Source organism: Chionomys nivalis, chromosome 7 (genome assembly GCF_950005125.1).
Source record: "Chionomys nivalis chromosome 7, mChiNiv1.1, whole genome shotgun sequence".
Classification (NCBI taxonomy): Eukaryota; Metazoa; Chordata; class Mammalia; order Rodentia; family Cricetidae; genus Chionomys; species Chionomys nivalis.
The window spans coordinates 60,156,907-60,184,849 of NC_080092.1; the positions used below are offsets into that span (position 1 = coordinate 60,156,907).

Here is a 27,943-nt window from a genome sequence, read left to right on the forward strand (position 1 = left end):
AGGGCTGACCGAGGCGGCGGTGGCGATGCCAGCCGACGCTCCGGAGTCGGCTCAGATTCTCCTGCCGGAGCCCCGCGCCAGGCTAGGTGGGGAGACCGGCGGCGGAGAGGGACGCGCGCCTCCGGGCCCAGAGGAGTTAGGTGACGTCACCTCCAGGAGGACTCGCTTTTTCATTAATGAAACCGGCCGACGCGGGCGCATGCGCGGCAGGCCCCTTCCCTCTGGCTTCCCCCTCCCCTTTCCCAGCCGCGCTCTCAATCTCGAGCTCGCTCGCTCTCCCTCTCCCCGGGCCGTGGAAAGGATCCCACTTCCGGTGGGGTGTCATGGCGGCGTCTCGGACTGTGATGGCTGAGGGGAGACGGCGCTAGTGGGGAGAGCCACCCACAACCGCCCTCCCCTCCCCGGGTTCCCCTCCCCACCCCCTCCCCCAGCCTCCTCGCCAACGCCCCCTTCCCCTGTCCCCCTCCCGGCGGGCCGCGCGGGCCCCCGTCCCCACCCCCGTGGGAACGCTAGCTGCCCTCACTCCTCAGCTGCTCGGCTCTCTGCTGCCTTCACCTCAGCGCCGCCCGCCCTCCGGCGGGTCCGGGACGCCGGCCCACCCGGCCATCCGCCGTCCCCGGGTCGCGGGGAGGACATGGCCGCACACAGGCCGGTGGAATGGGTCCAGGCCGTGGTCAGCCGCTTCGACGAGCAGGTAACGGGCCCGCGGCGGGCGGGAGGTGGGAGCGGGTGGGGGTGGGGACGCGGTGGGTGAGGGGAGGAAGGATCGGCTGCCTTGCAGGCTGCAGGGGGGCTCCTCAGGCCGGAGACGGGCCGGGGAGGGGGGACACGAGGGGGCGGCCCGGGGATTCGGCGGTGCGCTGGGGCTCTCCTTCCCTCCTAAAGCGGGGGGGTGGGGCCTTGCCCATGTCCAGCCCTCCATCCCCTTTATCCCAGCCCTTCCGCTTGCTCTTGGGGGAATGAGTGACCTGGGGGCGCTTTCAGGGGCGCTCCATCTGGATTTAATCGTTCTTACTCCTCCCTAGTTAGGGTTTCCCTCTTCCATTAGCACCCGCCACTCTCGAAACTGGGAATAACCGAAGGAACCCCCGGTCTATTTGTGTACGTTCCCCCCGGTAGGATCAGGATACTATCCCGCCCCACCCCCATTTTCTGCCCCTTAGGGGCAGGAGTAGGTTTTCTTACTTTTCTGCCCCGGGTCGTCAAGTGCACAGATCTTTTTGATGTCCCCCCACTAGCGTCCCCATAGCCTGATGACACAAGGCTGCCCTTTACGTTGCCGTTTGCAGGGGGAAATTGTGGTTCTGAAATGATCCCCCCTTTTTCGTTCCTTGATCGTCACCATTTCCCTCTCTAGTCCCTGCTTGCCAGAAGTCCGAGGATGTGAATATTGGCTTTCTAAGTGAGACTGTTCCCGGAGTAAGGGGAGAAGGGCGAAAGGGAAGGGAAAGCAGCGTTTCGAGCTACAGAGTAGGGACCTGAGACAGCTGGGCTGTGGTCCTCGTGCCGATAATTCTGCTCGTGGTTTGTTGTTGTTTTGACATACTTTTGACTCTCTTCACTCTCTTCAGTGCTTGAATTATGACTGCTTGGGATGGAGGGAAAAGTTTCATAGTTTAGGAAGGTTGCTTTTTTTTCGCCGTGTTTTTCCACACATTAAATTTTAAGGCTGATGAAGAGGTAATCCACGTGTAGCCTTTCATCTCTGAGAGCTAGTTTAATTTTATGCAGCTGTAGATAGTTGTGGCTGGTTTAAAGAATGGTGTCTCCCCATCCCCCTCCAGTTGTGCCCGGGTCTTCCCTTGAGGGAATTGTTTAGAATTGAGCCAGTCTATTTTATTGGTTGGTTGCAGTCACAAAACTGATTATGGGACTGGACAGGTAGTAGGGTTTCTCTTTAATTTGACTAGAAAATATATTTTGGGGGGGGGGTTCGAGACAGGGTTTCTCTGTAGCTTTTGGAGCCTGTCCTGGAACTAGCTCTTTTAGACCAGGCTGACCTCAAACTCACAGAGATCTGCCTGCCTCTGCCTCATGAGTGCTGGGATTAAAGGCGTGCGCCACCACCGCCTGGCCGACTAGAAAATATTTTTATAGAACTCAATCTGTTTGACTTGACAGAGTGGGAAATAGACATAGGGCGTTAAGAACCTACATAGAGCTGAATGCAGTGGCACATGCTTTTCATCCCACACAGAGGCAGGTGGATCTTTGTGAGTTTGAGGTCAGCCTGGTCTACATATTAAATTCCAGGATGCTAAGGTTACACAGGGAGATTCTGTCTCAAACAGCTACCCCCTCCCCCCAAAATAAAAAACCCTACATAGATAAAATAAAATTTCATAGCTGTCAGACTTCAAGGAGTTGTTTCATTCATCCTGCTCCCAGAACAAAAGGTATCTAAAAAACTGTTCTGGTAACCCATCTGTTGGAGTAAATATTACTGTGTAAATGGGCTGAATTATAGAGCATTAGATTTAAGTGGAGCATCAAATAGAGTGTTAGATTTGAAACTTGATAGGAAAGACTCGCTGTGCAGAACTTAAAAAAAAAGGGCTTAAAGGGGCTCGAGAGATGGGCTCAGTGGTTAAAAGTGCTTGTTACTGAGCAGAGGACCGGGTTCAGTCTCCATCATTCATATGGTTCACATTGTAGTTCACAGTCATGTGTAACTGCAGTTTCAGGGGCTCTAATTCCCTTTCTGATCTGTGGCACCAAGCAAACATGTGGTGCACATAAATGCAGACAAAGCGCTCATACACATAAAATGAAATAAGTAAACCAAAAAAAGAGAAATATTAAAAATGTGCATAGACCAGCGCTTCTCAGCCTGTGAGACGAGACCCCTTTGGGGATCAAACAACCCTTTCGTGTAGGAGGTCGCCTCAGGCCATGGGAAAACACAGATGTTTACATTACGATTCATAACAATAGCAAACTTATGGTTATGAAGTAGCAACAAAATAATTTTATGGTTGGGGTCACCACAATATGAGGAACTGTATTAAAAGGTTGCAGTGTTGGGAAGGTAGTGTGGGAGGTCCTTCTATGTGTTGCTTTTATTGGTTAATGAATAGTAGACAACCACTGGCATAGACAAACTAAAACTGAACTCTCAAAGAGCATAGTTTTTTTTTTTTTAGTTGATTTTCTTGAGCTCTACATTTTTCTCTGCTCTCCTCCCTCTCTCCCCTCCCCTTCAACCTTCTCCCATTGCCCCCATGCTCCAAATTTACTCAGGAGATCTTGTCTTTTTCTACTTCCCATGTACATTAGGTCCATGTATGTCTCTCTTAGGGTCCTCATTGTTGTCTATGTTTTCTGGGATTGTGATTTGTAGGCTGGTTTTCTTTGTTTTATGTTTAAAAACCACTTATGAGTGAGTAATATGATAATTGTCTTTCTGTGTCTGGGTTACCTCACTCAAAATGATGTTTTCTAGCACCACCCATTTTCCTGCAAATTTCAAGATGTTATTTTTTTCTGCTGTGTAGTACTCCATTGTATAAATGTACCACATTTTCCTTATCCATTCTTCGGTCAAGGGGCATTTAGGTTGTTTCCAGGTTCTGGCTATAACAAACAAAACTGCTATGAACATAGTTGAGCACATGTCCTTGTGGTACGATTGAGCATCCTTTGGGTATATACCCAAAAGTAGTACTGTTGGGTCTTATGGTTTCAGCTCAGAATTCTGCAAGATTTTCAAAGAAGAATTAATACCTATACTCCTCAAATTGTTCCACACAATAGAAACAGAAGGAACATTGACAAACTCTTTTTATGAGGTTACAATTACCCTGATACCCAAACCACATAAAGGCCTTACTGAGAAAGAGAATTACAGACCAATCTCACTCATGAACATTAATGCAAAAATACTAAATAAAATTCTGGCAAATTGAATTCAAGAACACATCAGAACCATCATCCACCATGATCAAGTCAGCTTCATCCCATAGATGCAGGAATGGTTCAACATACAAGAATCTGTCAATGTAATCCATCATATAAACAAATTGAAAAATAAAAACCATATGATCATCTCATTAGATGCCGAAAAAGTTTTTAACAAAATACAACATCCCTTCATGATAAAGGTCTTGGAGAGAGCAGGGATAAAGGAACATACCTAAACATAATAAAGGCCATATACAGCAAGTCAACAGCCAACATCAAACTAAATGGAGAGAAACTCCCAGCGATCCCACTGAAATCAGGAACAAGACAAGGTTATCCACTCTCTCCATATCTGTTCAATGTAGTTCTTGAGGTCCTAGCTAGAGCAGTAAGAGCATAGTCTTAATGAATGACTTGCCTTGCAATTTCCCCTGATTTTAAAAGACTATTAATGTGTGTGTACATATGTGTGTATGTGTGTACATACATGTGTAAGTATTTGTGTATAGTACTCTCACAGGCAGAAGAGGATGTTGTATCTGTTGAACCTGAGCGTTATAGGTGGGTATGAGTTTCCAACTTGGGTGTTGGAAACAAAACTCTGGATCTCTGATAGAACAACGAGCAAATCTAAACCACCGAGCCGTCTTTCCAGCCCCACTCTAGTTTATCTTACTGTTAAAGTTTGTTTTTTTGTTTTTGAAAAACTGCAGCTGAGAGAGGTGCAGTGACATAATAGACCCGAGGAGCTTTAGTGTGAGCAATGTATTGAATGGCAGATAATTAGGGGAGTACATTTTGTAAGGATCTCATAGAATTTGTTTTAATAAGCTATCCAGTGTAGTTAGAAGAGTTTACTGTTTTGTTTTTTCCCCTTTTGAGACAGGGTCTCACTGTGGTCCTGGCTGCTCTGGAACTCTCTATATAGATCAGGCTGCTGTCACAGTCTCAGAGATCCCCAGCCAGAATTTACATTTTACCAACAATAGGAAAAATCCTAGTATGTACTGGTATTTATACATGAGAATCTTGGTTATTTCAATTATTTTTTTAAGTTTTAAACTTTCCTGTTTGTAGTTGTTCACTGGCCTCAAGGAGTGGCAAGCTGCTTCTTACTGTAGCCAGCGCATGTACAGGTGAGCTGCTTCAGTCACTGTAGCATGAGCACATGTTAAGATGACAGCTCAGTTTATGACTACATGGATGGCTGTGTTTGTATTACTAGCCACCATGATGACAGGCATACTGAACTCCAATGGAAATTGATTAGAAACTTGATACAGTTTGTGCATCAGACCTGATTAAAAACAAATATAATAAGCCAGGCAGTGGTGGCACACACTTTTAATCCCAGCACTCGGGAGACAGTGACTTGTGAGTTCAAGGCTGGTCTGGTCTGCAAGAGCTAGTTCCAGGACAGGCTCCAAAGCTAGAGAGAAACCCTGTCTCAAAAGACAAAAAAAAAAAAATCATTCCCCCCAACCCCTACCCCCAAACCAAACATAGTAATCTACCATGGAGCTGCATCGCCAACCTTTCACCTTGACTTGAAAATTTATTTTGTTCATCTTGGCATTTTGAGCTCATTCATGTTATCTGATTATAATGCATGTAGGTGAAATATTTATGTCCTAATGAGTATATGTTGCCAGTTTTAGACGTAATTCATTTTTTTTTTTAAATTGGGAAATGGCATTTGCAAAGGTAGATAGAAACTGAATGGAATAGATACATATTCTGTTTCTCCTTAATCTGCTTTTAGGTTGTCAAATAAGTTGTTTGAGCTAAAACTGGTCCGTTTTAAGTGTATAGATTGGCCCTGTGGTTCAATAGCTGTTTTTAAAAATTATTATTATTCTATGTGTATGGGTGTTTTGTTGGCTTGTTTGTATGTGCACCACATGCATGCAGTCCTGACAGAACCCAGAAGAGGACATCTGATTCTCTGGTATTGGAGTTTCAGCAGGTTGTGAACTTTCATGTGGTGCTAGGAATTGAACCCTGGCCCTGTGGTAGGACAGCCAGTGTTTTTAACCAGCTGAGCCCTCATTAGCTCAGTTTCTTAACAAATTAAAACCAATGTGCATATCTCACCTAACTCTGTGCCTTGTTGGTTTCTGTTTGTTTGTTTTTTGAGATGGGGTTTCTCTGTGTATTTCTGGCTGTCCTTGTACTCTCTCTAGACCAGACTGGCTTGAACTCACAGAGATCCACCTGCCTCTGCCTCCTGAGTGCTGGAATTAAAGGTGTGTGACACCACCTTCTACAGGTTTCTCTGGGATTTTTATTTCTGGAAGAAAATAAGAAAAAACATGGATATTTGAAAGTATTTTTTAAAATAATTTATTTTATGTTCATTGGTGTTTTGCCTGCATGTATGAAGGTGTCAGGTCCTCTGGAACTGAAGTTCCAGACAGCTGTGAACGGTCATGTGGGTGTTAGGAATTGAAGCAGGGTCCTTTGGAAGAGTAGCCAGTGCTCTTAAGCACTGAGCCATCTAGTCCCAAAAGTTTATTTTATTTTATTTTTTTATTTCCTTTTTTTTTTTTTCCGAGACAGGGTTTCTCTGTGGTTTTGGAGCCTGTCCTGGAACTAGCTCTTGTAGACCAGGCTGGTCTCGAACTCACAGAGATCCGCCTGCCTCCCAAGTGCTGGGATTAAAGGTTTATTTTATTTTTTTAAATGGCATTACCCCAAATGATTTGTTGTAAGTAGGTTCATAAAAGCAATATTTCTTTCTTTCTTCTTAGTTTTTCTTTCTTTTTGTCTGTCTTTCTTTGTTTCTTTTTGAGATAGGGTTTCTCTTTATATCCTGAGCTGTCCTGAAACTTGCTCTGTAAACCAGGCTGGCCTTGAACTCACAGAGATTCGCCTGCCTCCGCTTCCCAAGTGCACCACTACTGCCAGACTGAGCATAGATAGTCATTTTTTATTTTTATTTTTCTTGAGCCAGGGTTTCTCTGTAGCTTTGGAGTCTGCCCTGGCCAGACTGGCCTCGAACTCACAGAGATCTGCCTACCTTTGCTTCCCCGCCCCCCCCACCTTGCAGGGATTAAAGGTGTGCAGTACCACCGGACAGCCTGAGCATAGGTATTCTTAACCACTTAGCTGTCTCTCCAGTCCTAAATCGTTATTTTCATGCAGTGAGCTGGTTTAGCAGGTAAAAAAGCACTGATGACATGAGTTTGATTTTCCAGGACCCACTTGGTAGAAGGAGAAAATTGATTCCCGTTAAGCTGTTCTGTGACCTCCACATGTTAGTTGCACTGAGGCATTCAAGTGCCCAAGAATAGTAAAAAAATAAATTTAATAAAATGCATTATTTTCCATATCTGGGCAAGTGAACCAATTATAAAAGTAAAAAAATACGTAGAATTTAATGGAATAAAATTCAGTTTTTTTCTCTGATAGATTCTGGCTATGTAGCTCTGGCTATTTGGGAGTTATATAGAACAAGTTGGCCTTGTACTCAGAGATATCACCCCTACCCTCCACCCTCGTGCTGAAATTAAAGGTGTGTCCACCATGCCTGGCTGTGTAAAATCTAATTTTTAAATTTATAATAGCATGTTGTTCATCCCTATACATTGAATGCTAATCAGAATGCCTGTGAATACTATGTGGTGAAGAGCTTACAGTAAAAAATGTTAGCTAAGTATTTTCAATGTTACAAATCCCACACTAATTGATCACATAAATTTGTAAAAATTCTAAGCTATTTTAGGTTATAAAAAGAATGTATCCTCCCTAATTACTGGTCTGCAATTTTTATAAGACTTTAAGAACATTGAAATATATCCTTTTTTATGTTGAGGGAATAATGTTTATTTTGCAATTCATCTTTTAAAGCAATTTCTTCTAGCTGATTCTCAATTGGCATCCTATTCTCTCTACTTGATTTAGGATTTTTCCTTTCACTTTTAAACATACATTTTCCTCTCTTTGGAAATATTTCCTGGTCCTGCAGCGTTAGATTTTCTCACTGGGAACTACTCTTCTTTCTTTGCTAGAACTGCCTATCTACTGCTTACTCAGTCATCTGCTTCATAGCTGTAAAAACTGGCTTTGCTTCATCCCTTCTGAATTGCTACTGTCTTGAAAAGGATTTTTTTAAATTTTTTTAAAAAAACACAGTAAGTCTTTACGCAGTTGTAATAACCGTTGTACTGTATCTTTGTTCCAAGTTCTTGGCACAACTCTTTTGTTGTATGTACACATGCATCAGTGTAATAATCAGAGTGAAAAGATGTTCTTCCCTCCCCCTCTCTTTTCCCCTTCCTTCTTTGAGAAGCTCTTACTGGGTAGTGTGGGCTGTCCTTGAACTCTCTGGGTAGCTGAAGCTGGCTACCTCTTCCCAGCTCCCAGAGTGCTGGGGTAATAGGTGTGAACTGTATCTGGCCAGATGTGCTTTTTTTTTCTAATAGCTTTACCTGTTATTGAACTGTGTTTCTAAACAGGAGCCTGAGTTTTGTGGTGGTTCAGTGTTTTTGTTCAAATGCCCGCTGTTAGTTCTCACATAGCTCCTGTCTTCATCTATTGAAAAGGAACACAGGAGAAAATCTTTAAGGTTTTTTTCAGGTTTGTTTATTTTTATTTATATTGTTTTGACAGGGTTTCTCTGTGTAGCCCTGGCTGTCCTGAAACTCACTTTATAGACCAGGCTGGCCTCCTCTGCCTTCTGAGTGCTGGGATTAAAGGTGTGTGCCACCACTGCTCGGCAAACATTATCATCATCATTATTATTATTTTTAATGAAGTCTTTTAGTTTTCTTTCTTTTATAGAATTGGCCACTGAACCTAGGGTCTTGTGCATGTTAGGTAAGTGCTTGTTTACTAAGTTGGGTACCCAGCTCTTTTTATCATATTTAATTTTGAGATGGAGTCACACTAAGCCAGGCTAGACTTGAATTTGCTGTGTATTTTAGGCTGGCCTTAAATTTCAGCTCTTCCTGCCTCAGCCTCAAGGGTAGCTAGGAATAAAGGCATGTGCCATCACTGCCCAGCAAGTGTGTGGTTTTTATATGATTAAGGCTGGGGGCTGGAGTGGCTAAAAAAGAGTGAAAATTTTGCCTTTGTTTTAAATGTTGAAAGAATTTTATTCATTGTCTATGATCAGTTAGGAAATGTTGACTAGGAATGGAATTTTTTAAAAGTGCTTGGAAGAGGAATTTAAACGTGTTTCAATTTCTACCACAGAGGGAACATATATTTTGAATCCAGTTTGAGATTGGATTAACTACTTTGTGATCTTGGATTTGTCACTTTTTGTTTGTTTTGTTTTTTGAGACACGGTTTCTCTATGTAACAATCCTGGCTGTCTCCGGACTCCTTTTGTAGACCAGGCTGGCCTCAAACTCGCTGAGATCTGCCTGTCTCTGCCTCCTGAGTGTGTGTATGTGTGTATGTGTGTGTATTCTGTATTATTACTATGTGTTTGTGTACACACATGAACCATGATTTACAGAGATCAGGACAACATGTAAAAGTTGGTTCTCTTCTTTATCATGTAGATTCCAGGGATTGAACTTCGGTCAGCAGTCTTGGCAGTAAGTCATTGAGCTAACTCAACAACACAGGATTATTTTCTTTAATTTGCTTTTGAAAAAATGTGCATTACATGAAGAATTTTGTTAGAGCAGAAGCTTAGTGGAATACATAGTAAGCCATTATAATGCCTTATTTTTACATCTTTAAATTACTCAAACTGTGATGGGAGCATTCTTGTTGTAGCCTTCAGATTTGGTGTTCTGCGGTTTTGTATAGGCCACATTGTTGAATTATAACAATATGTTTTTTAAGGGTATATGGTGTTTTAATTAAAAGCAGGTTTTTTTTTTTTTTTTTTTTTTTTTTTTTTTTTTTTTTTTTTTTTTTTTGGTTTTTCGAGACAGGGTTTCTCTGTGGCTTTGGAGCCTGTCCTGGAACTAGCTCTGTAGACCAGGCTGGTCTCGAACTCACAGAGATCCGCCTGCCTCTGCCTCCCAAGTGCTGGGATTAAAGGCGTGCGCCACCATCGCCCGGCTTAAAAGCAGGTTTTTTTCATGTGTATGCCATGCTTATTTTTCATTGAGAGTTTTGTGTTTGTATATGTATAAGACAAGGAATGAGAGGTATAGGAAGGCTTTTTTTTTTAAACGGAAGTTTAAGAAGGAGAATGTTCTATAAAAGAAGTGGAGGGGAGGTTTGTGGTCAACTTAAACTGTTAAAAGGCTTAAGATCAATACTGAAGTAGAATATGGGCATTTTAAGCTATTTGCAAGGGATTGACTTGTTCATAAAAGCATTGTGTTGTTTCATGTGACTTCTTTTAAAACATTCTCGTTTTTTTAGGGCCGGGAACGATGAGACATAGTTTGACCTTGAGAACTGAAAAGTTGTCTTGTAGTAGCAAATGTGAACTGATGGGTGGTTTCAGTGTCCTGTAAGTCCTTGTATCATTAGGGCATAGAGTCTGAAGTAATAACTGGCTTTTATTGTATTCCACTGAAGTGTCATAGAGTGTGTGCAGTAGACTGGTTATATATTCTTTTATTTTAGCACTAATGTTTTGCCATGGGTTTTGAGTCTCCTGGAACTGGAGTTACAGTTGTAAGCTGCCATGTGGGTTATGGCAATTGAACCCAGGTCCTCTGGAAGAGCAGTCAGTGCCCTTAACAGCTGAGTCATCTCTCCAGCCCCTACAGAATATATTTGACCACTTAAAATGTTCTATGTAAGCTGGGTGTGGTGGTGCACAGGCTGGTGGATCTCTGAGTTCAAGGGCGGCTGGTTTACATGGTTACATACATACATACACACATACACACACACACAGCCCTGCGATAGATAAAGTTATGTGCTTTGAGTGTAAGTAAAAGTGACTTTTGAGCCTTTGGTTATACCATCAAAAGAACTGTTGAGTCAGATAGCCCCAAGCTAATTTGCAGTTCCACCTAGTTATAATGAAGACTTTAAAATGCTACCCCCCTCCCATAAATTGTACTAATTACCTCTCAGTAGAAGGAAGAAATGTCAGGTGCTAACTTTCAGAGTGAATGTTTTCTAGAGACCACAGTCTGGCACTCCTAGTTTGACTGAGGTTTGCTGCTACAGCCAACAAGCTGTTGCTTGCCCTTACTCATATTATAGCTTTGGGTGACTTAGCCTTATTGAATTCAGAGAATTTATTTTTCCTGAGGAAATGGCCTCTTATTTCACCCTACCCCCTGCCCAACAACCAAACAAGATGGTATATCTAGTGCATGAGACATGATGCTGATTTCATCAATAGCAATACAGTTATGGTGAAGAAAAATGACTTATTTTTAATTATAATTCTATATCTAGGTAATGATATTTTGAGTAATTATGTCTCAACAATTTCAAGCGATGCTTTTCTGTTTAATTGTTGACAGATTTTCATGGGTTGTCCTCAAAAGTAATTGGGGCATAAGAAAATAATTCTTACCAACTCGGGTTTGCAGTAAATTTTGTAATAAGGAAAAATGCCCTTCTCTGTGCAATAGTGTGACCTTGGCCACTTTGTATCACTTTTCTATGTTTTCATCTGTACAATGGGAATAACATCGTGGGCTCCTTTAGTGTATTCAGTGCGACTCTTTTACATGGTAGGACGCTATAGATAGTCACAAGAATGTATCCCATTTGTGTGGTATCTCTTCTACCCTTTCAAGCTTAGCGATGATCATTTCTATATACAACTTGTAAGATGAGGGATTCTTTGATGCTGATTCTCTCTCAGCTGCATCCCATATTTTACCTTTTATGTTCACATTAGAAATACTATTCCATTCTGCTTGGGTTGGCTGTGTGTTAGAGGATTTAAACACAGAATCCTTAAATTTATTTATTTTTGTTTGTGTGGATATGCACATGACATGGGGCATGTGTGGAGTTCAGAGGACAACTTTGTTCAGAGAAATGTTGTTCATTTCTCTCCTCCCACCTTTATGTCACTGAACTTAGGTTACCAGGCCTGCATAGTAAGTGCTTTACATGCCAACTTGTCTCCCCAGTCCCAGCCTCCCCCCCTTTTTTTTCTAGTTTTTGAAGTAGGTCTACGGTAGCCCAAGTTGGTCTCAAACTTGACCTCTTGCTTTATCTTCCTTAGTGCTGAGATTATTAGTGTGTACAAATAAGTTGGTTAGTTGATTTTCTCCTCTTTTTTGAGACGTGGTCTTAGGTTAATGACCTTGAACTTCTGATTTTCCTACCTGTACTTTCCAAGTGCAGGGCTCACAGATGTGCAACATCACATCTGGTTTGTGCAGTACATTCCACTTAGAATTTGATTATACTTGAAGCAGCTCTTTGAAGTTTGGTAGTATTAAAGTACCTTCTGGTGAGTTCCTGGGTGGTTTTGCTTTTATTTCTGATTCTCTACTTTTTCAGTTTTTATTTTTCTGTTTAACAATTCTCTAGTCTTTATTTTTAATTAATTAAGACAGGGTTTCTAACTTGTTATATACCTGTGGATGACATTGAACTTCTGACCCTCCTCCTTACCTCCAGAGTTTTGAGAGTATAGTCCTGTGCGGCGTCTTTTTTTCTGGGATGCTATGCAAAATACTCTACAAACTGAGCTGTATCCATAACCTGTTGTCTTCATTTTTAGAGTATTATTTTTATCCTATTGCTTTTATCAATTCTTTTCTCTTCTACTTTGGGTCTAGGAAAATGTGCTTTTATGTATCAGGCAGATCTTACTCTTTTTGGATAATTGATAAAGGAGTAAGGAAAGAGAAGCATTTGTGTTTCTTGGTTGTGGTCTTTCACAAGTGAATTTTCAGGTAATGGGGAGAGAAAAAAAAAAGGTTTTATTTTGATCAAATGTTGGCAGCAAAAAATCACTAAAGACCAGAGTTCTCTTTTCTACCTTGATGTAAACTACCTTTGTGAAATATGAGTCTCCTGAATTCTGAGGCTGTTTGATATAGAAAGTGGAAGTATAATCTTGGCAGTTCAAATACTTTATAATTCTTCAAGTGTGTCATTTTTTTGTCTTTTTTTGAGCTAGTCCTCTGAAAAAATAATCCCTATCACTAATTATTTAGTCATAGAGATGTAGTTAGGAGTCAGATTATTTAGGTCCTGTTTGTGCCATAGCTCACACAGATACTTGTCTGGCTTCTTAGATTAGAAGCAAAGTACTAATTCATAACTGAAGATATGGGAAGTACAGTACAGTCTGAGGGGAAACGAGTTATTTGCAATGCCGCGACTTGGAAAGCATTGTTCAGTATTTATTTAGAGACAGGGTTTTACTGTGTAGCCTTTGCTAGTCTGGAACACTCTATGTAGACCAGACTGGATTCAAACTCAGAAATCTTCCTGCTTCTGCCTTCTGAGTGCTGGGATTAAAGGCATGTACTACCTGCCACACCTGGACAGAGCTACATTGTTTTGTAATCCATCCTCCCTCCCTCCCTCCCTCCCTCCCTCCCTCCCTCCCTCCCTCCCTCCCTCCCTCCCTCCCTCCCTCCCCCCTCCCCCTCCCTCCCTCTTTCTTTTTTTCGAGACAGGGTTTCTCTGTAGCTTTGGAGCCTATCATTGTAGACCAGGCTGGCCTTGAACTCACAGAGATCCACCTGCCTCTGCCTCCTAAGTGCTGGGATTAAAGGCATGTGCCACCATCGCTCGGCTTTCTCTCTCTCTCTCTCTCTCTCTCTCTCTCTCTCTCTCTCTCTCTCTCCCTCTCCCTCTCCCTCTCCCTCTCCCTCTCCCTCTCCCTCTCCCTCTCCCTCCCTCCCTCCGTCCCTCCCTCCCTCCCTTCTTTTCTTTTCTTTCTTTGACAGGGTTTCTTGTAGCTTTTGGAGTCTGTCTTAGAACTTGCTCTGTAGACCAGGCTAGCCTCGAACTCAGAGATACGCCTGTGTCTGCCTCCCAAGTGCTGGGATTAAAAGGTATGCGCCACCACCTGGCTGTAATTCACTTTTTCATACTTACAATGTCAACATTATTTAGGATTACATTTTTCACATATTTGGAAATTCTGAGGGATTACATGTAGTTTTAAAAAACATTTAAAAACACATTTCACTTTTTTCTATGCTGAACATGAAATTTTATACTCAAATTATTGGACTAGGGATATAGCTCAGTGTAGGGGCTTTTGTACCATGCACTAGGCTCAATTTCTAGTACCCCCCCCCCCCCAAAAAAAAACCAAACAAATTGCAGCAGTGTAAGTTTAATGTAAGAGTGTGATCTCAGTGAGGTAAATAAGTTGTGAAAAGTACAAGTGTTTGTTATATGCCTTTGGCACTATCTAGACCAGATACTGCCATTACAGATGTGAGATGAGGCTGGTGAGATGAGTTAGTGGATAAAGATGCTCACCATTGAGCCTGACCACCTGAGTTTGATTCCCTGGATCCACATGATGGGAAGAGAGAATGGATTTCCCTAAATTTTTCTCTCACTTCCACACATGTGCATAGGGTGCATGTACACTCATTTGCACACATAAAATGTTAAAAGGTGTGGTGAATTCAGGAGTTGTGGTACTTGCTTGTAATCGTAGCCCTTGGGAGCTGAGGCAGGAGGACAAGATTTTAAGATAAGGCTGGTCTAGTAAGACCTTGTCTCCATTCCTAAATGTGAGATGATGAGTAAGGAAGGAACTTGATGACAACAAGGAAATCGGGCCTTGGGATGGAAGAGAGGAAGTATGGGTGAGCAGATGGAAGTTTACACTTAGCAGTATGGACAGTGTGGAGGCTTTAGCTGAATGTTGAGATCCTATCTTTGTTAATGGTTATTAATTCACTAGAATTGAGAGGTAAGGAAAGTTGAGGAGTGATGTTAGATAGTTATTCAGTTTTGGCATCAAGTTACCTAGATAAGTTTGCCAGACTAACAAACTGAGATATATGGTGCCCAGTTTAAAAACATTTTTTTCTTTTGGCAGTTTGGCCTCAAACTCAGTTTGTAGCCCAGACTGGACTCAAACTTGTGATCCTCCTGACTCAGTGTCCTGAATGCTGGAGACTATACTATGCCCAGTGCACAGTTAAATTAGAATGTCTTTTGACTAATGAATGAAGTTCTAGTGTATTTCTTAGATATAGTTTGAGGCACACTTATAAACAGTACTCATGGTTCTCTGAGTAGTAGCAACAATAACCTAGGTGTTACCTACAGGGTGGTAGATATGGGGCAGAAGAGAAACTGAGCCAGTATACAGGTATTTTTATTATTTATTACCTAGAGGGTGGTGGATGTGGGGCAGAAGAGAAACTGAGCCAGGATACAGAGTTTTTTTTTTTTTAGTTTATTATTCTCTTATTACATCTCGACCGCAGTTTCCCCTTCTTTCTCTCCTCCAAGCCCCCCCCCCTTCCCACAGGGTTTTTTTTTTTTTAATGAGAAAATATCTAGAAGATTGTTAGGTAATTGTGACAGTATTGTTAGTGGGTAGTGTATGAGTCATGAGCTTTAAGAGGAGTAAGTTTTTAAAAAGAGAAGTTTGGGATTTGGCCTTCTTCAGTCTTACATTCAGTGTTTCTAATTTTACCCTCTATAACTTGACAGTAAGTTTGTTTACTTGAAAAAAGTGCTTGAGAGCAGATACTAAGCATTCCTTACATCTACTCCTTCTTGTGTTCTTCAGCCATTTTCCAGGAGACACGTTTCTGAGACATCTCACCAGCCTAATGATTTATCTATTGTGCAGTGGAAGTTAATAACTGGCATACCATTTTTTGTCTGTCTGTCTGTCTCTCTCTATGTTTTTTGAGATAGGGTCTCACAGTGAAGACTTGACTGGTCTGAAACTTGCTATGTAGACCAGGCTGTCCTTGAACTCATAAAGATCTGTCTGCCTCTGCTTACTGAGTGCTAGAATTAAAGCTATGTCACCACGGCCAGCTTCCTGTCAGTATTAGAAGAGGCAGCTATGAGACTTAAGTAAAGTTAATGACTTAGAAAATACTGAGGCAGAGTGTAGTGTCACGGGTATATAATTCTACTCCAGCAGAGGCAGAGGGAGGTGAATCATGAATTTTAGGTTATTCTGGGGATACATACAAGTTGAAGGCTGCATTTAAAAACATGAAGCCCCGTAGGTATCATTGCCCAGTGTTACTCATCCCATTTAATCCATGTTGCTTGCTACCCATTTGCTGCTCGCCGCCTCTCCGTTGTTTTGAAGTGATCCCATATGACATTTCAGAATAACTGTGTCTTCATGCTTAGTTAGGAATTAGAAAGCTTTACTTAGTTCATTATTTTATTTATTTTTTGTGTGTTTGTGTACACATGTGTACTTGTGTATATATATTCTCCCGTGCAGGCCAGGGATTGACTTCAGGTTTTTTCACCTTTTTAAGGCAGGGTCTCAGACTGAACCTGAAGCTCACTGATTTGGTTAGACTGGCTTGACTAGCATGTCCATGTGATCTTCTTGTTACTCTGTAGGGGTTATAGGCACACACTACCATGCACTCAGGTGGATGTTTGGGGTCTAAACTCAGGTTTGCATGCTTGTATGACAAGCATTTTACCCACTGAGCCATCTGCCCAGTATGGTTTCTGATTTTCTATGGGAGTATGTTTTAACATGGGTAAGTCAAATTGTCTGAGCCCTAACTATTGAATGTGTTGAGAGATGTGCTGGTTGTAGAAAGACTTGTCCCTCCCCCCTGTCTTACAGACCCAGTTTGTGAGAGTCAGAGATAAGGATATATGTGAAGATACTTTATGAACCCTAAACTCAAAACAAAAAAGCTGTGCATAAAACCAGACATGGTGGCACACGCCTTTCCTCCCAGCACTTAGGAGAGACAGGTTGAGCTCTGTGAGTTTGAGGCCAACTTGGTCTATATAGCGAGTTCCAGGACAGCCAGGACTACATAAGAGGCTGTGGTGGAGGGTGGTGGGGAGAGCTCTACACAGGTAAGATTTCATTATTAGAAGTAAACATGAAATCCTGTACATCTGCCAAGAAGTCACCTGTGTAATGAACACTAAGGCTGAAATACCAAGCACTGTACCCGCGCTGCATTTAGACAGTTGAAGTATTTTCTCATTCCCAGTCTGGCCTGTTCTGCATGACCTCAAAGTTCACTGACGTCTCCCTCCCATATTTTCATGTTTCCTTTGTACTCTTAAACTTAGATAAAACAGATAAATGGGCTCTTCATGCTTTATGCATGCCTTCTGTTGATGTTAGCAATGCTTTTCCACATCTGAAGATCATTTTCCTTCTGTTAGAGTAGTAAGTAATTCAAGGTAGAATTGAAGAGGAATGTGTTTGGGGCATCTAGTAGTGTGTACTCAAGTGCTTTCTGTCTTTCTCCCCGCCCCTCTTTTTTTTTGGGGGGTTTTTTGAGACAGGATTTCTCTGTAGCTTTGGTGCCTGTCCCGGAACTAGCTCTTGTAGACCAGGTTGGCCTCGAACTCCCAGAGATCCGCCTGCCTCTGCCTCCCGAGTGCTGGGATTAAAGGCGTGCGCCACCACCGCCCGGCTCCGCCCCTCTTTTTTTGGTGCTGGGGATGGAGTCCAGGGCTCTATTACATGCTGATGAGTGCTGCCCTGTGCTAGCTTTTGTAATCCTTGATTATCTTTTTGTCCTAATATATATTTTAAAACCTTCATGTCTTCTACTTTTTACCTTTCAGATTTGTAATTTGAAGTTTGAGTATTTTACTCTTCTACCTCTTATTTTATTATGTTCGGTGTATGTTCTTTTAAAAATATTCTTACTGACTTTTGGGGGAGGAGTGAGAAGTCATGGATGTAGGCCCAGTAACTTCTTTAGAAATGCTAGCTTTAAATAAGTTCACTTGAAACTTGTTTAAAAGGACTGCTTTCCTGGATCCACTAACCACCTATGAGTTTGGATGTTTAGAAGTGGTTCTAGTTGTGAAGAAGGGTCTCCGTAGGTAGTTTTCATGTAAAGCTAGGCATGTAAACTACTGTTGGGTTTACACTTGGGGACACCTGGCTTCTGGGTAGTGTTTCTTTAGGAGATGACAGCACGACCATGTACACCGCTGCAACATGTTCAAACGAAAACTGGATGAACTCCAGTACTCAACGATTTTAAAAACACTGTAAGGCTTTTGAAGTAGTGACGATTAAATGAATTAAAATTCCAGGGATATAAGAGACGTTTGTAGGTGGGCTGATTATGAACACATGGTGAAGGAAAAACATGAACCAGAAATGAACAGACTAGACTCTTAGTAAAATTGTAGCATATCCTTGGCCCGCTTTAAACATTGGTTGGATTGCAATGTTCATCTTCCTCACCCTTTTTTCTTAATCAAAGTAAAGACTCTCACTGAATATGAAGATACAGTCTAAAGTTTTAAGGTCCTTTCATTTGCAATATCCAGAGTACAACGGACAGTTTCTAGAGATGTAAAAAGGTGGGATAATGTTGTCTATACTCAAGAAGCAAAGTCAGCTATAGAAATGGATTCAGAAAGTTGGCAGCAGATGAAGACTTACCATCAACAAAAATAAAAAAACCCCAACTTGTAAGGCTGGAGAGATGGCTCAATGGTTGCTGTTCTTCTAGAGGACCCAAATTTGGTTTGCTTTCTTTTTTTTTTGGTTTTTCGAGACAGGGTTTCTCTGTAGCTTTGGAGCCTTTCCTGGAACTAGCTCTGTAGACCAGGCTGGTCTCGAACTCACAGAGATCCGCCTGCCTCTGCCTCCCAAGTGCTGGGATTAAAGGCGTGCGCCACCACCGCCCGGCCTAACCCAAATTTGGTTTTTAGGATCCACATTAGGCAGTACACAGCTGCCTGCAACTCTGATTCCAGGTGATCCAATGCTTTCTTCTGGCCTCAAGGACACCCCCTACACTTGTGCATGCACACACACACACGATGAATTTTTAAGACAAAACAAAGCAGAAAATATGTAATTTGCTAAAAAAAAGGCAAGTATGATGACTGAGAACTTCTCTGAAGAGTTGGAACCCATAGGAAGGAATCATATAAATCATTTAGGAATCAATAACAGCTATTAATCGCTTAAGGTCTTTCATTTATTTAATTGAAAAACTTAGGTCCAGGTCTCTAGGACTTTCTCCTGTCCTTGCTATACTCTTAATTGCTGTTTGTTCATTCAGCTGTCTTCTTTTTTTCTGCCTCCCTCTTTCCATGCCTTCCTCCCTTGTTGTTATCATCATCATCATTATTATTATTTTGGAAAACAGTTCACTTGCGTACATACTGTTTAAGATCCACAGGACCATAGGCAAGACTCTGTTGCTTTGTTCACTGCTGTATCAGTGATCAGTGGGTCAGTGACAGGAGGATTCCAGAGGCTCTCTGTCTAGCCATTCTAGCTTAGTTATATATCTCCAGGTCCTAGTGAGAGAGCCTGTCTCAAACAACAAGGCGGGAGCTGTGGAAGACAGATAAACGACTAAGTGGGCAGGGGCAGTTACTCTCCAAGCATGAGGATTAGCGTTTGGAGCCCAGCACTGACATAAAAAAGGCCTCGGTGGCCATTTATATGCTGGGTGGCCAACACAACAGGGAGATGGAGACAGGAGCATTGTTGGATATAACTCTTTGCTGCTGCTGCTGCCTGATTGATGTATCAGATATTGGATCTAGCTGGTATGTCAATCCAAACCTTTATTAGGGGAGAATTTGAATCTGTCCTGAGTGCCTGATGCGTGTGTGTGTGTGTGTGTGCATTGCGTGTGTGTATGTGTGTGTTTGAGTGTGTGTGTAGTGTTCTACATTATTAACTTTTGCTCTTACACATACGATTTTAGAAACATTTCATAGATAAAGGTTCCAGTCTTCTCTGTTCCTTTATGTGACAGCAATGCCTTATTTCCTTGGTTATGGCTGACTTAGACTGTTTAATGGAGTGACCTTTGACTTAATGTAGTACAGTGACTCTCAACCGGGGTAATTTTGTCCCCAGAGAACATTTGACAGTGTTTGGAGATATTTTTTAATAGATACAGCTTTGGGAAGGTGATAGTCATGGCATCTCGTGGGTGGAGATCAGGGGTCTGACCTGAATGTTGCTAAGCATCCTGTGATGTTTGGAGAGGGAGAGTGAAGGTTGGCCCTTAGCAGTACAGAGCTATCTGGTCAAAAATGTCAGTAATGCTGAGATTGAGGAAGCCTGGTTTAGTGGCTTGGAGGCAGTAATCACAAAGCAGTTTCATCCTCTTTCAGGGGATCCTGGTGGAATTGTTTCTTTCTTGGGAATCAGAGCATTTAAAGAACAGACGTCAAAGTTGGAAGTATTGGAAGCCAAACTGCCAGTAGGGCTTTTTAAGGCGGATACTGAGAGAAACTGCTTCTGTTCTTCTTCTTCTTTTTTTTCTTCTTCAGTTTTATGTACTCTGGCTATGGAGAAAACAGTATTTGATTCAAAGAGAAAGTGTATTCTGTCAGATAGGAGTGTCAACCTTGAATTGGTTTCTCAACTAGCACTTTGTATTAGAACATCTGCTTTTGGGTGAAGGGCCACGTGGTAAGACCAGGCCATCTAAGGTCCAGAGCCCATCTGCATTGCTTCTCTTATGAAATGAGGTCTTTATTCAGAAGCATTTTGTTGTTGTTTTGTTTTATTCAGACAGGGGTTCTCTATATCCGTGGCTGTCCTGGAACTCGCTCTGTAGACCAGACTGGCCTCAAACTCACAGAGATCCACCTGCCTCTGCTTCCCAACAGGCTCATAAGCTCGGTTAACAGCATATCTTGTTATAAACGTGTCTCCTGAGTTTTTGGTGCTAGCAGAAGCATTTCAGGAAGAGATGCAAATCTGTCTAGAACATGTTTATGTGAGCATATGAGCTACCTCTGTGTATGTGTATACATATAATTTATTTTCTCTTTAAAAGAATGTTACAATCTACTATCATTAGCAGTTAGCTATTGTCAATATTTTGTGAACATTTTATTTTTTAATTAGGTGGAGGGTGGAGGAGCAAGTTCTGGCATGGTATCCTTGCCCATAATCTCAACACTTGAGATGCTGAGCAAGAAAATTTCAAGTTCTGGCCAGCTTGGACTACAAAGTAAACCCTGTCTCAAAAAAACAAACAAACAAACAACAACAAAAAACAATATAGTTCATAATTGTCTGGCTAAGAAGTTTCTTTTAAATTACAGACTTTTAAGAAAAAGTTAAATTGCCCTTTGAGCAATATAGATCAGGGTTTCCAAACCCTACTTGCTAACTCCTTTGGCTAGAGAAAATTTTACAGAGCCTAGTAGTATAGGTACATAAAATAGGTAGATAGATCAAACACTTCTTCCTAATTAATAAAAGGAAATTTATTTAAAGAGTTCTTTGGCATAAATGTGATTTTACTATTTATTTAAAATGAATGCAGATATGCTTGCTAATCAATGGATGTGATTATTTTTACATTAAAGTAAACCTTGTAGTTTTCGATACTGTGGGGCATAGAGTATCTTTATTGTGTTCCAGTGTTGATATTTTGATTTGTAATTATCATGTTGAGAATGCTGGTTTGTATAAACACATATGTAATTCAAAATTACAGAAATATGTTTAGGGTCATTTCAGAAATTGTTAGAAATTCCTTCCTAATTCCAAGCCAAAGTCTTTGTGGGTGGGTGGGTGGGGGTTGCTAAAGCTAGCAATTCAAGGAGCAGTTAGAGGCCAGTGTCAGGTGTTCTCCTCAGTTGCTGCTAGCCTTTCTCTGAGATATGGTTCCTCACTGGAATCTTTAGTTTATCATTTTGGATAGATTGGCCAGTAAGCCTCAGGGATCTACCTGTTTCTTCCTCCCCAGTGCTGAAATTTCGCATGTGTGCTGTGGATGGTGGGGATAGAACTCTAATCCTCATGTTTTTATGGCAAGTGACCCATCCCTAACCCCCTTGAAGAATAATTTTTGAAGTCAAACATTCTTAACATAATTCATTCTAAAGATATACTAATTTGATACTTGCATGCTGAGGGGTCATGGTAGAAAAACAGGGCAAATTACTGTTTTCCATAATTAAACCTTTGTTTAATATAATATAAGAACAAAAAAACCTTGTATGCCGGGCGGTGGTGGCGCACGCCTTTAGTCCCAGCACTTGGGAGGCAGAGGCAGGCGGATCTCTGTGAGTTCAAGACCAGCCTGGTCTACAAGAGCTAGTTCCAGGACAGGCTCCAAAACCACAGAGAAACCCTGTCTCAAAAAACCAAAAAACAAAACAAAACAAACAAACAAACAAAAAAAACCTTGTATGTATAATGAAGAGACTACATTTAGTAATGCACAGTAATCTAGGTCTGATCCAAGGTGTTCTACATGTATCATAATGGCATGTGCAGTTCAAAGCACACATCTTTGTGTGTTCCAAGGCTGCAGCGAAGTTAGGTGATGTAACAGGAGTGAATGCTGACAACTCATGTTTGGTTGTTGCACCTGAGAAACCTTTTATTGCTGTCAGACTCCCATGATTCATAGTTTAGGAAGTACTGGAAGCTACAGTAACTGTGAACTAGTGTGTTTTGAATTACATAATTTTTACCCATACAAATTTATCATTATTACCTTTCCAGTGTTTAAAATTTTGTTGAACTCTTCCTGGTAGAAGTCCATTGTTATGAATTATGTTGTTGAAACTTTTCTCATAGCTTACCAAATTTAACATTTTTGGATTTATTTATTTTATGTGTGTGAGTTTTTAGCCTGCTTGTATGTGTGTCCTCGGTGAATGCAAAGGTCAGAATTGGGTGCTGAATCCCCTGGAACTGGAGTTACAGTTATAAGATGCCGTGTGGTTGCTGGGAATTGAACCAGCAAGAACAGGAGGTTTCTTCAGACTCTTTTTATTAAGAGACCTGGTAATTTCAACTGTAGAGTTATGTATGTATTTCAGAAGAACAATGTAGTAATTGTACAGAGCAAGACCCTGACCCTGACTGTTAAAGCATACTGGGAATCCTGAGAGATTTGGACTGAAGAACTTAAAATTGTGACATTCTTCCCTTCAAGGACCTATTAAAACATCATAACCACTTATAAAAACCTATTGCTTATTAGGGGTAGGAATTTTAGTTTTAGAACTCCAAAACCATTTTGCTAATTGTCTTCTCTATTAAGAATATTCAAGAAAGGCAAAGATTTGTGCTTCCCCCCACTGTTGTATATGTGCCATGTACACAGGAGAGACACAGCACTTACTGAATGTGCTTATGAAATAGAGTTTCTGTGTTCTCCAGTAGAACTGTCTGGCTTCTGTCAAGTCTATCAGATTACAGACTGGCTCTTCATTTTTAAAATTTTGTATTTTCGTTTACTTTTGTATGTTTTTTTTTTTTTTTTTTTTGAGACAGGGTTTCTCTGTAGTTTTGGAGCCTGTCTTGGAACTAGCTCTGTAGACCAGACTGGCCTTGAACTCATAGAAATCCACCTTTCTCTGCCTCCTTAGTGCTGGGATTAAAGGCGTGCTCCACCACCTGGCTTTATGTGCGGAGGAGGTGGGGGCACACGTGCCACAGCATGTTAATGGAGGCCAGAAGGCAGCTCTGGGAGTTGATTTTTTGCGTCCACCATGTGTTCTTGGGATCAAACTCAGGTTCTCAGACTTACACACTAGCACCTTTGTTCAGTGAACCATCTTGCAGGCCCTTTTGTCCCCATTCTCATCTTATTCTAACCAAGTCATCATAAATATAATTATTTGGTTTTTTAAAAAATAAATAAAAGTTTATATCAACACTTGTAGATTAGAGTTTGGTAGAATTCCAGAAAAAGTATGCCTTTCATATATGGTGCATGTAGCCTGGAGGTGGTGGTGCTTGCCTTTAATCCCAGCACTCAGAAGCAGAGGCTCGTGGATCTCTGTTAGTTTAAGGCCAGCCTGAATTACTGATCAGTTCCAGGACAGCCAGGGTTACACAGAAAAACCCTGTCTTGAGAAAACAAACAAATAAATAATAAATGTGGTACATATATTAACTAATACGAGCTTCTTTTTACTAGGTCAAACTAACTAAAAACAATTTTATCCAGTGTTTTGTGGTTTTAATCTGTATGTTGTCTTATGAATAAATGCTTCTAAATGGAGTTTGGGACCTATAATTTGAGGGGACTTTTTACATTTTTTTTAACTTCTGAAATAATCACAAAATATAGTGGATTCTCAAAAATGTTCCTGGACATTTTATTTATTACTTATTTATTTATTTATTTTTACAGAATAACAAACACCTTTATTACATGAGCTACGAAGGATGGTTTATTTGCCTTTCTGGGCTTTGATCTTCCTCACATAGAACTCCAGCTCCTTGCCTTCTAGCGCATAGCCATCTGCTCTGCCATACTGGCCTGGTCTTGAGGCGATACAGGCCAGAAGCTTGCCCTGCTGGAACTGCTCCTCCAGAAGACTGCTGATCTTGGCGTTCTTTTTCCTTTCATCGTATTTCTTCTAAATTTTCTTTGATCGTTTTTTGTTTAATATTTCTTCCTCCTCAGGAGTCAGCTTGGCCCCCTTCTTGCGGCCCAGGGGCAGTGCATAGCGGGACTCGTACCACTGTCGGTACGGGGTGCTGTCAATGAGCACAATGCAGTTCTTGACCAGAGTCTTGGTGCGGACCAGCTCGTTATTGGATGCATTGTAGATGACATCAGTGATCCTTGTTTGCGAGTACAGCACTCAGAACCCCAGGAAAAGTTCCCCACATCCAATCTTAGGTCACGGTACTTCTTATTGACTACTCGCACACGGACCGTGTGGATGCGACGAGGGTCAATCTTAGTGTTAGCCGCAGGCCGTCCCAGCTCATACTTCCGCTTCTTGTGGTAGGGCTTTCTCTTACCCCCGGTCTTGCGGCGCTTGTGCCAGTTGTCCCGAGAGATGCCCATCGCTCAGCGCTGGCAGGAAAGAGGAAGCACAAAGCTTCACGGTCCGGTTTCTCGTCCCTGGACATTTTAAAATTGAAGGGGTTTCAGCTACAGTCCAGATATTGGATACTTTTTCTGGGAATGATTTATTTTGATTTGCTTATCCTATTGAAATCAGTCCATCATGCAGGTTTTTAATAGTGCCCTGTTAGTCCTCCAGCTGCAGCACAGTTCTGGCTCAGATGATGTGTAACAGGCAGTCTACTGTGGAATTGAAAAAGTTTGACTTCATTGTGCGAGGGACAGGGACTCATTGAAAAGCTTTAAGTATGAATGGCATGGTCACAGTTTTTAAAAGTTACTTTATGATTCTACTGGAGATGGATTTGAGAGGACAGTATTAAAGACAATGAGAATAAGAAATTGTAATGGGAATGAAGCTCTGAAGCAGGGGTTTGTAGGAATTTAGGAGGCCTGAATGTAAGATATGTATAGGAGATGATGTTAGAGGACTTGAGTTAGATGATTACATAAGGACAGGAAGAAACTAAAAGGAGTAAATTAGTTGAGTATATGGAGAAGTTGTGAATGACAGGGCTCTTTATATTTATTATGCATACAGTGTTCTGCCTGCATTTGTGTCTGCAGGCCAGAAGAGGGTGCAAGATCTCATTTCTTTTTTGTTTTTTCTTTTTTTTTTTTTTTTTTTGTTTTTCAAGACATGGTTTCTCTGTAGCTTTGGAGCCTGTCCTGGAGCTAGCTCTTGTAGACCAGGCTGGCCTCGAACTCAAAGAGATCCGCCTGCCTCTACCTCCCAAGTGCTGGGATTAAAGGCGTGCGCCACCACCGCCCTGCAAGATCTCATTTCTGATGTTTGTGAGCCACCATGTGGTTGCTGGGAACTGAACTCATGACCTCTGGAAGAGCAGCCAGTGCTCCTAACCCCCTGAGCCATCTCTCCAGGCTCTCTCTCTCTTTTTTTTTTAAAGTTCTGCTAATACATGTTCATATCCATGCAGGTGTGCACATGTGTGTGGAGAGTGGAGGTCAACCTAAGGTACCATTCCTCAGGAACTATTCAGCTTTTCAAATTTTTATTTATTTTCTTACTTTGATAATTTTATACCTGAACCTCTCCTCCAAACTCTCGCTTACCTTCATGTTCTGTCTCTCATTTGCTCTCTCTCCCTCTCTCCCTCTTTTTCTTTTAAATAACCCACCTCGTCCAGTGAGTGCTGCTGGTCTGTACATTGGCATTGGCATTGGCCGTATATTGGCATAGACAACCTATCATGGACCACACTAAAGAAGAAATCTCTCCTTCCCTATCTTGTCCTGTTGTGTTTTTTGTTTTGTTGTTTGTTTTTGTCACCTTGACACAAAACTAGAGAGTTAGCTGGAAAAAAACATCTCAGTTGAGAAGATCCGCCTGATTAACAGTTGATATGGGAGGATCCATCCCAGTTTGGTTGGTGCCAGCACTGGGCAGGTGATTCCGAATTGTATAAGAAAGCAGGGCAAGCAAGCCATGAGAAACAAACAAGTAAGCAGCTTTCCTCTATGGTTTTTGCTTCAGTTTTTACCTTCAGGTTTCTGCTTTGAGCTCCTGTCCAGACTTTATCAGTGATGGATTTGTCAGTTATAAGATGAAATAAATTTTTCCTGAAATTACTTTTGTTCGTGGTATTTTATCACAGTAATAAAGACCTAATTAAGATGGGTGGTGGTGGTGCAGACCTTTAATCCCAGCTCTGGGAGGCAGAGGCAGACGGATCTCTGTGAGTTTGAGATCACCCTGGGTCTACAAAATGAGTTCCAGGGCAGCCAGGGTTGTTACACAGAGAAACCCTGTCTGGAAGAAACAAAACAAAACAAACAAAAAACCCACCTAATTAAGACTTATTTTTTTTTCCAACAGTGTCTTTCACTGGAACCTGGGACTGGAAGATTAGGATAAGCTACTAGCCAATGAGCTCCTGGGGTCTGTCTGGTTCTGCCTTCCCAGTGCTAGGATGCATGTATCCCCCTTTTGATTGTGGTGCTGGAGATGGAACTCAGAGCCTTGCTCATGCTAGGCAAGTGTTCTTCCATTAAACCACATCCTCAGCCTTCAACGTTTTAAGGAGTCTTGAACAGTACATTGTTTTATTTGACTTGACTATATGTTGACAACTCTCAATTTCACCCATCTCTTTTCAATTATTAAATTGTTTGCTTATGGTCTAGAGCAATGATTCTCAACCTGTAGCAAACCTCTGTCTCCAAAAACATTTACATTATAATCCATAACAGTAGCAAAATTACAGTTATGAGGTAGCAACAAAAATAATTTTATGGTTGGGGGTCACCACAACATGAGGTCACAGCAGTAGGAATATTGAAAACCACTGGTCTAGGGGAGCATTCCCTTCTTTACAATTTCATTTGTTGGTTCATTTTCAGGTAAATTAAGGATGAGTGTATTATGTAAAAAACATATTTTTTGAGCAGGGATGTAACTTAGTGTCTGAGTGCAAGGGCCAGGGTTTGGTTTTGATCTTGCACCACAAGTGTGTTTTATAATATCCACCAATCACACACACACACACACACACACACACACACACTTATTTGGTTTATTTTTTATATTTTGTTTTTGAGATATGGAGCTCATGATGGCCTTGAATTGACTATATCTCTGAGACTTAGTTTGACTCCTGATCCTTATACTTTCACCTCTAAATGGTAGGATTACAGGCATGGGCTACTGTTGTAGAAACAATATATCAGCCGGGCGGTGGTGGCGCACGCCTTTAATCCCAGCACTTGGGAGGCAGAGGCAGGCGGATCTCTGTGAGTTTGAGACCAACCTGGTCTACAAGAACTAGTTCCAGGACAGGCTCCAAAACCACAAAGAAACCCTGTCTCAAAAAATGAAATAAAGAAGAAGAAACAATATATCTTCCCTGTGAGAAGTCACTCTGCATGGACAAATGAATTGAGGAAAGGCTCTTTAATAGCACTTATCCAGGGCTGGAGGGATGACTCAATGGTTAAGAGCACTAACTGCTCTTTCAGAGAACCTTGGTTCAATTCCCAGTACCTACACGGAAGCTCACAAATGCCTGTAAATCGGGTTCCAGGGTACCCAGCACCCATGACAAAACACCAATGCACATAAAATAAAAATAAATAAAATTTAAAAATTAGCACTTGTCCAGCTCTGGCTACTGCTGAGAGAGGAGTCAGTCTTGAATAGAAGATTT

The 27,943-nt window shown here is 41.5% G+C and overlaps 1 protein-coding gene and 1 pseudogene across 6 annotated transcripts in view; one reads left to right on the top strand and one right to left on the bottom strand.

The window, feature by feature from the left end:
- Positions 1-326: 326 nt before the first annotated feature.
- Positions 327-27,943, top strand: part of Nf1 (neurofibromin 1) — a 258,116-nt gene continuing 230,499 nt past the window's right edge. For all 6 annotated transcript variants that reach the window (XM_057774561.1, XM_057774566.1, XM_057774564.1 and 3 more), the window contains exon 1: positions 327-694. In XM_057774561.1, the coding sequence (XP_057630544.1) occupies positions 635-694 (60 nt within the window). In that variant the 5' untranslated portion in view covers positions 327-634. The remainder of the gene's footprint in view (positions 695-27,943) is intronic.
- On the bottom strand, positions 24,094-24,722 carry LOC130877357 (40S ribosomal protein S8-like; annotated as a pseudogene).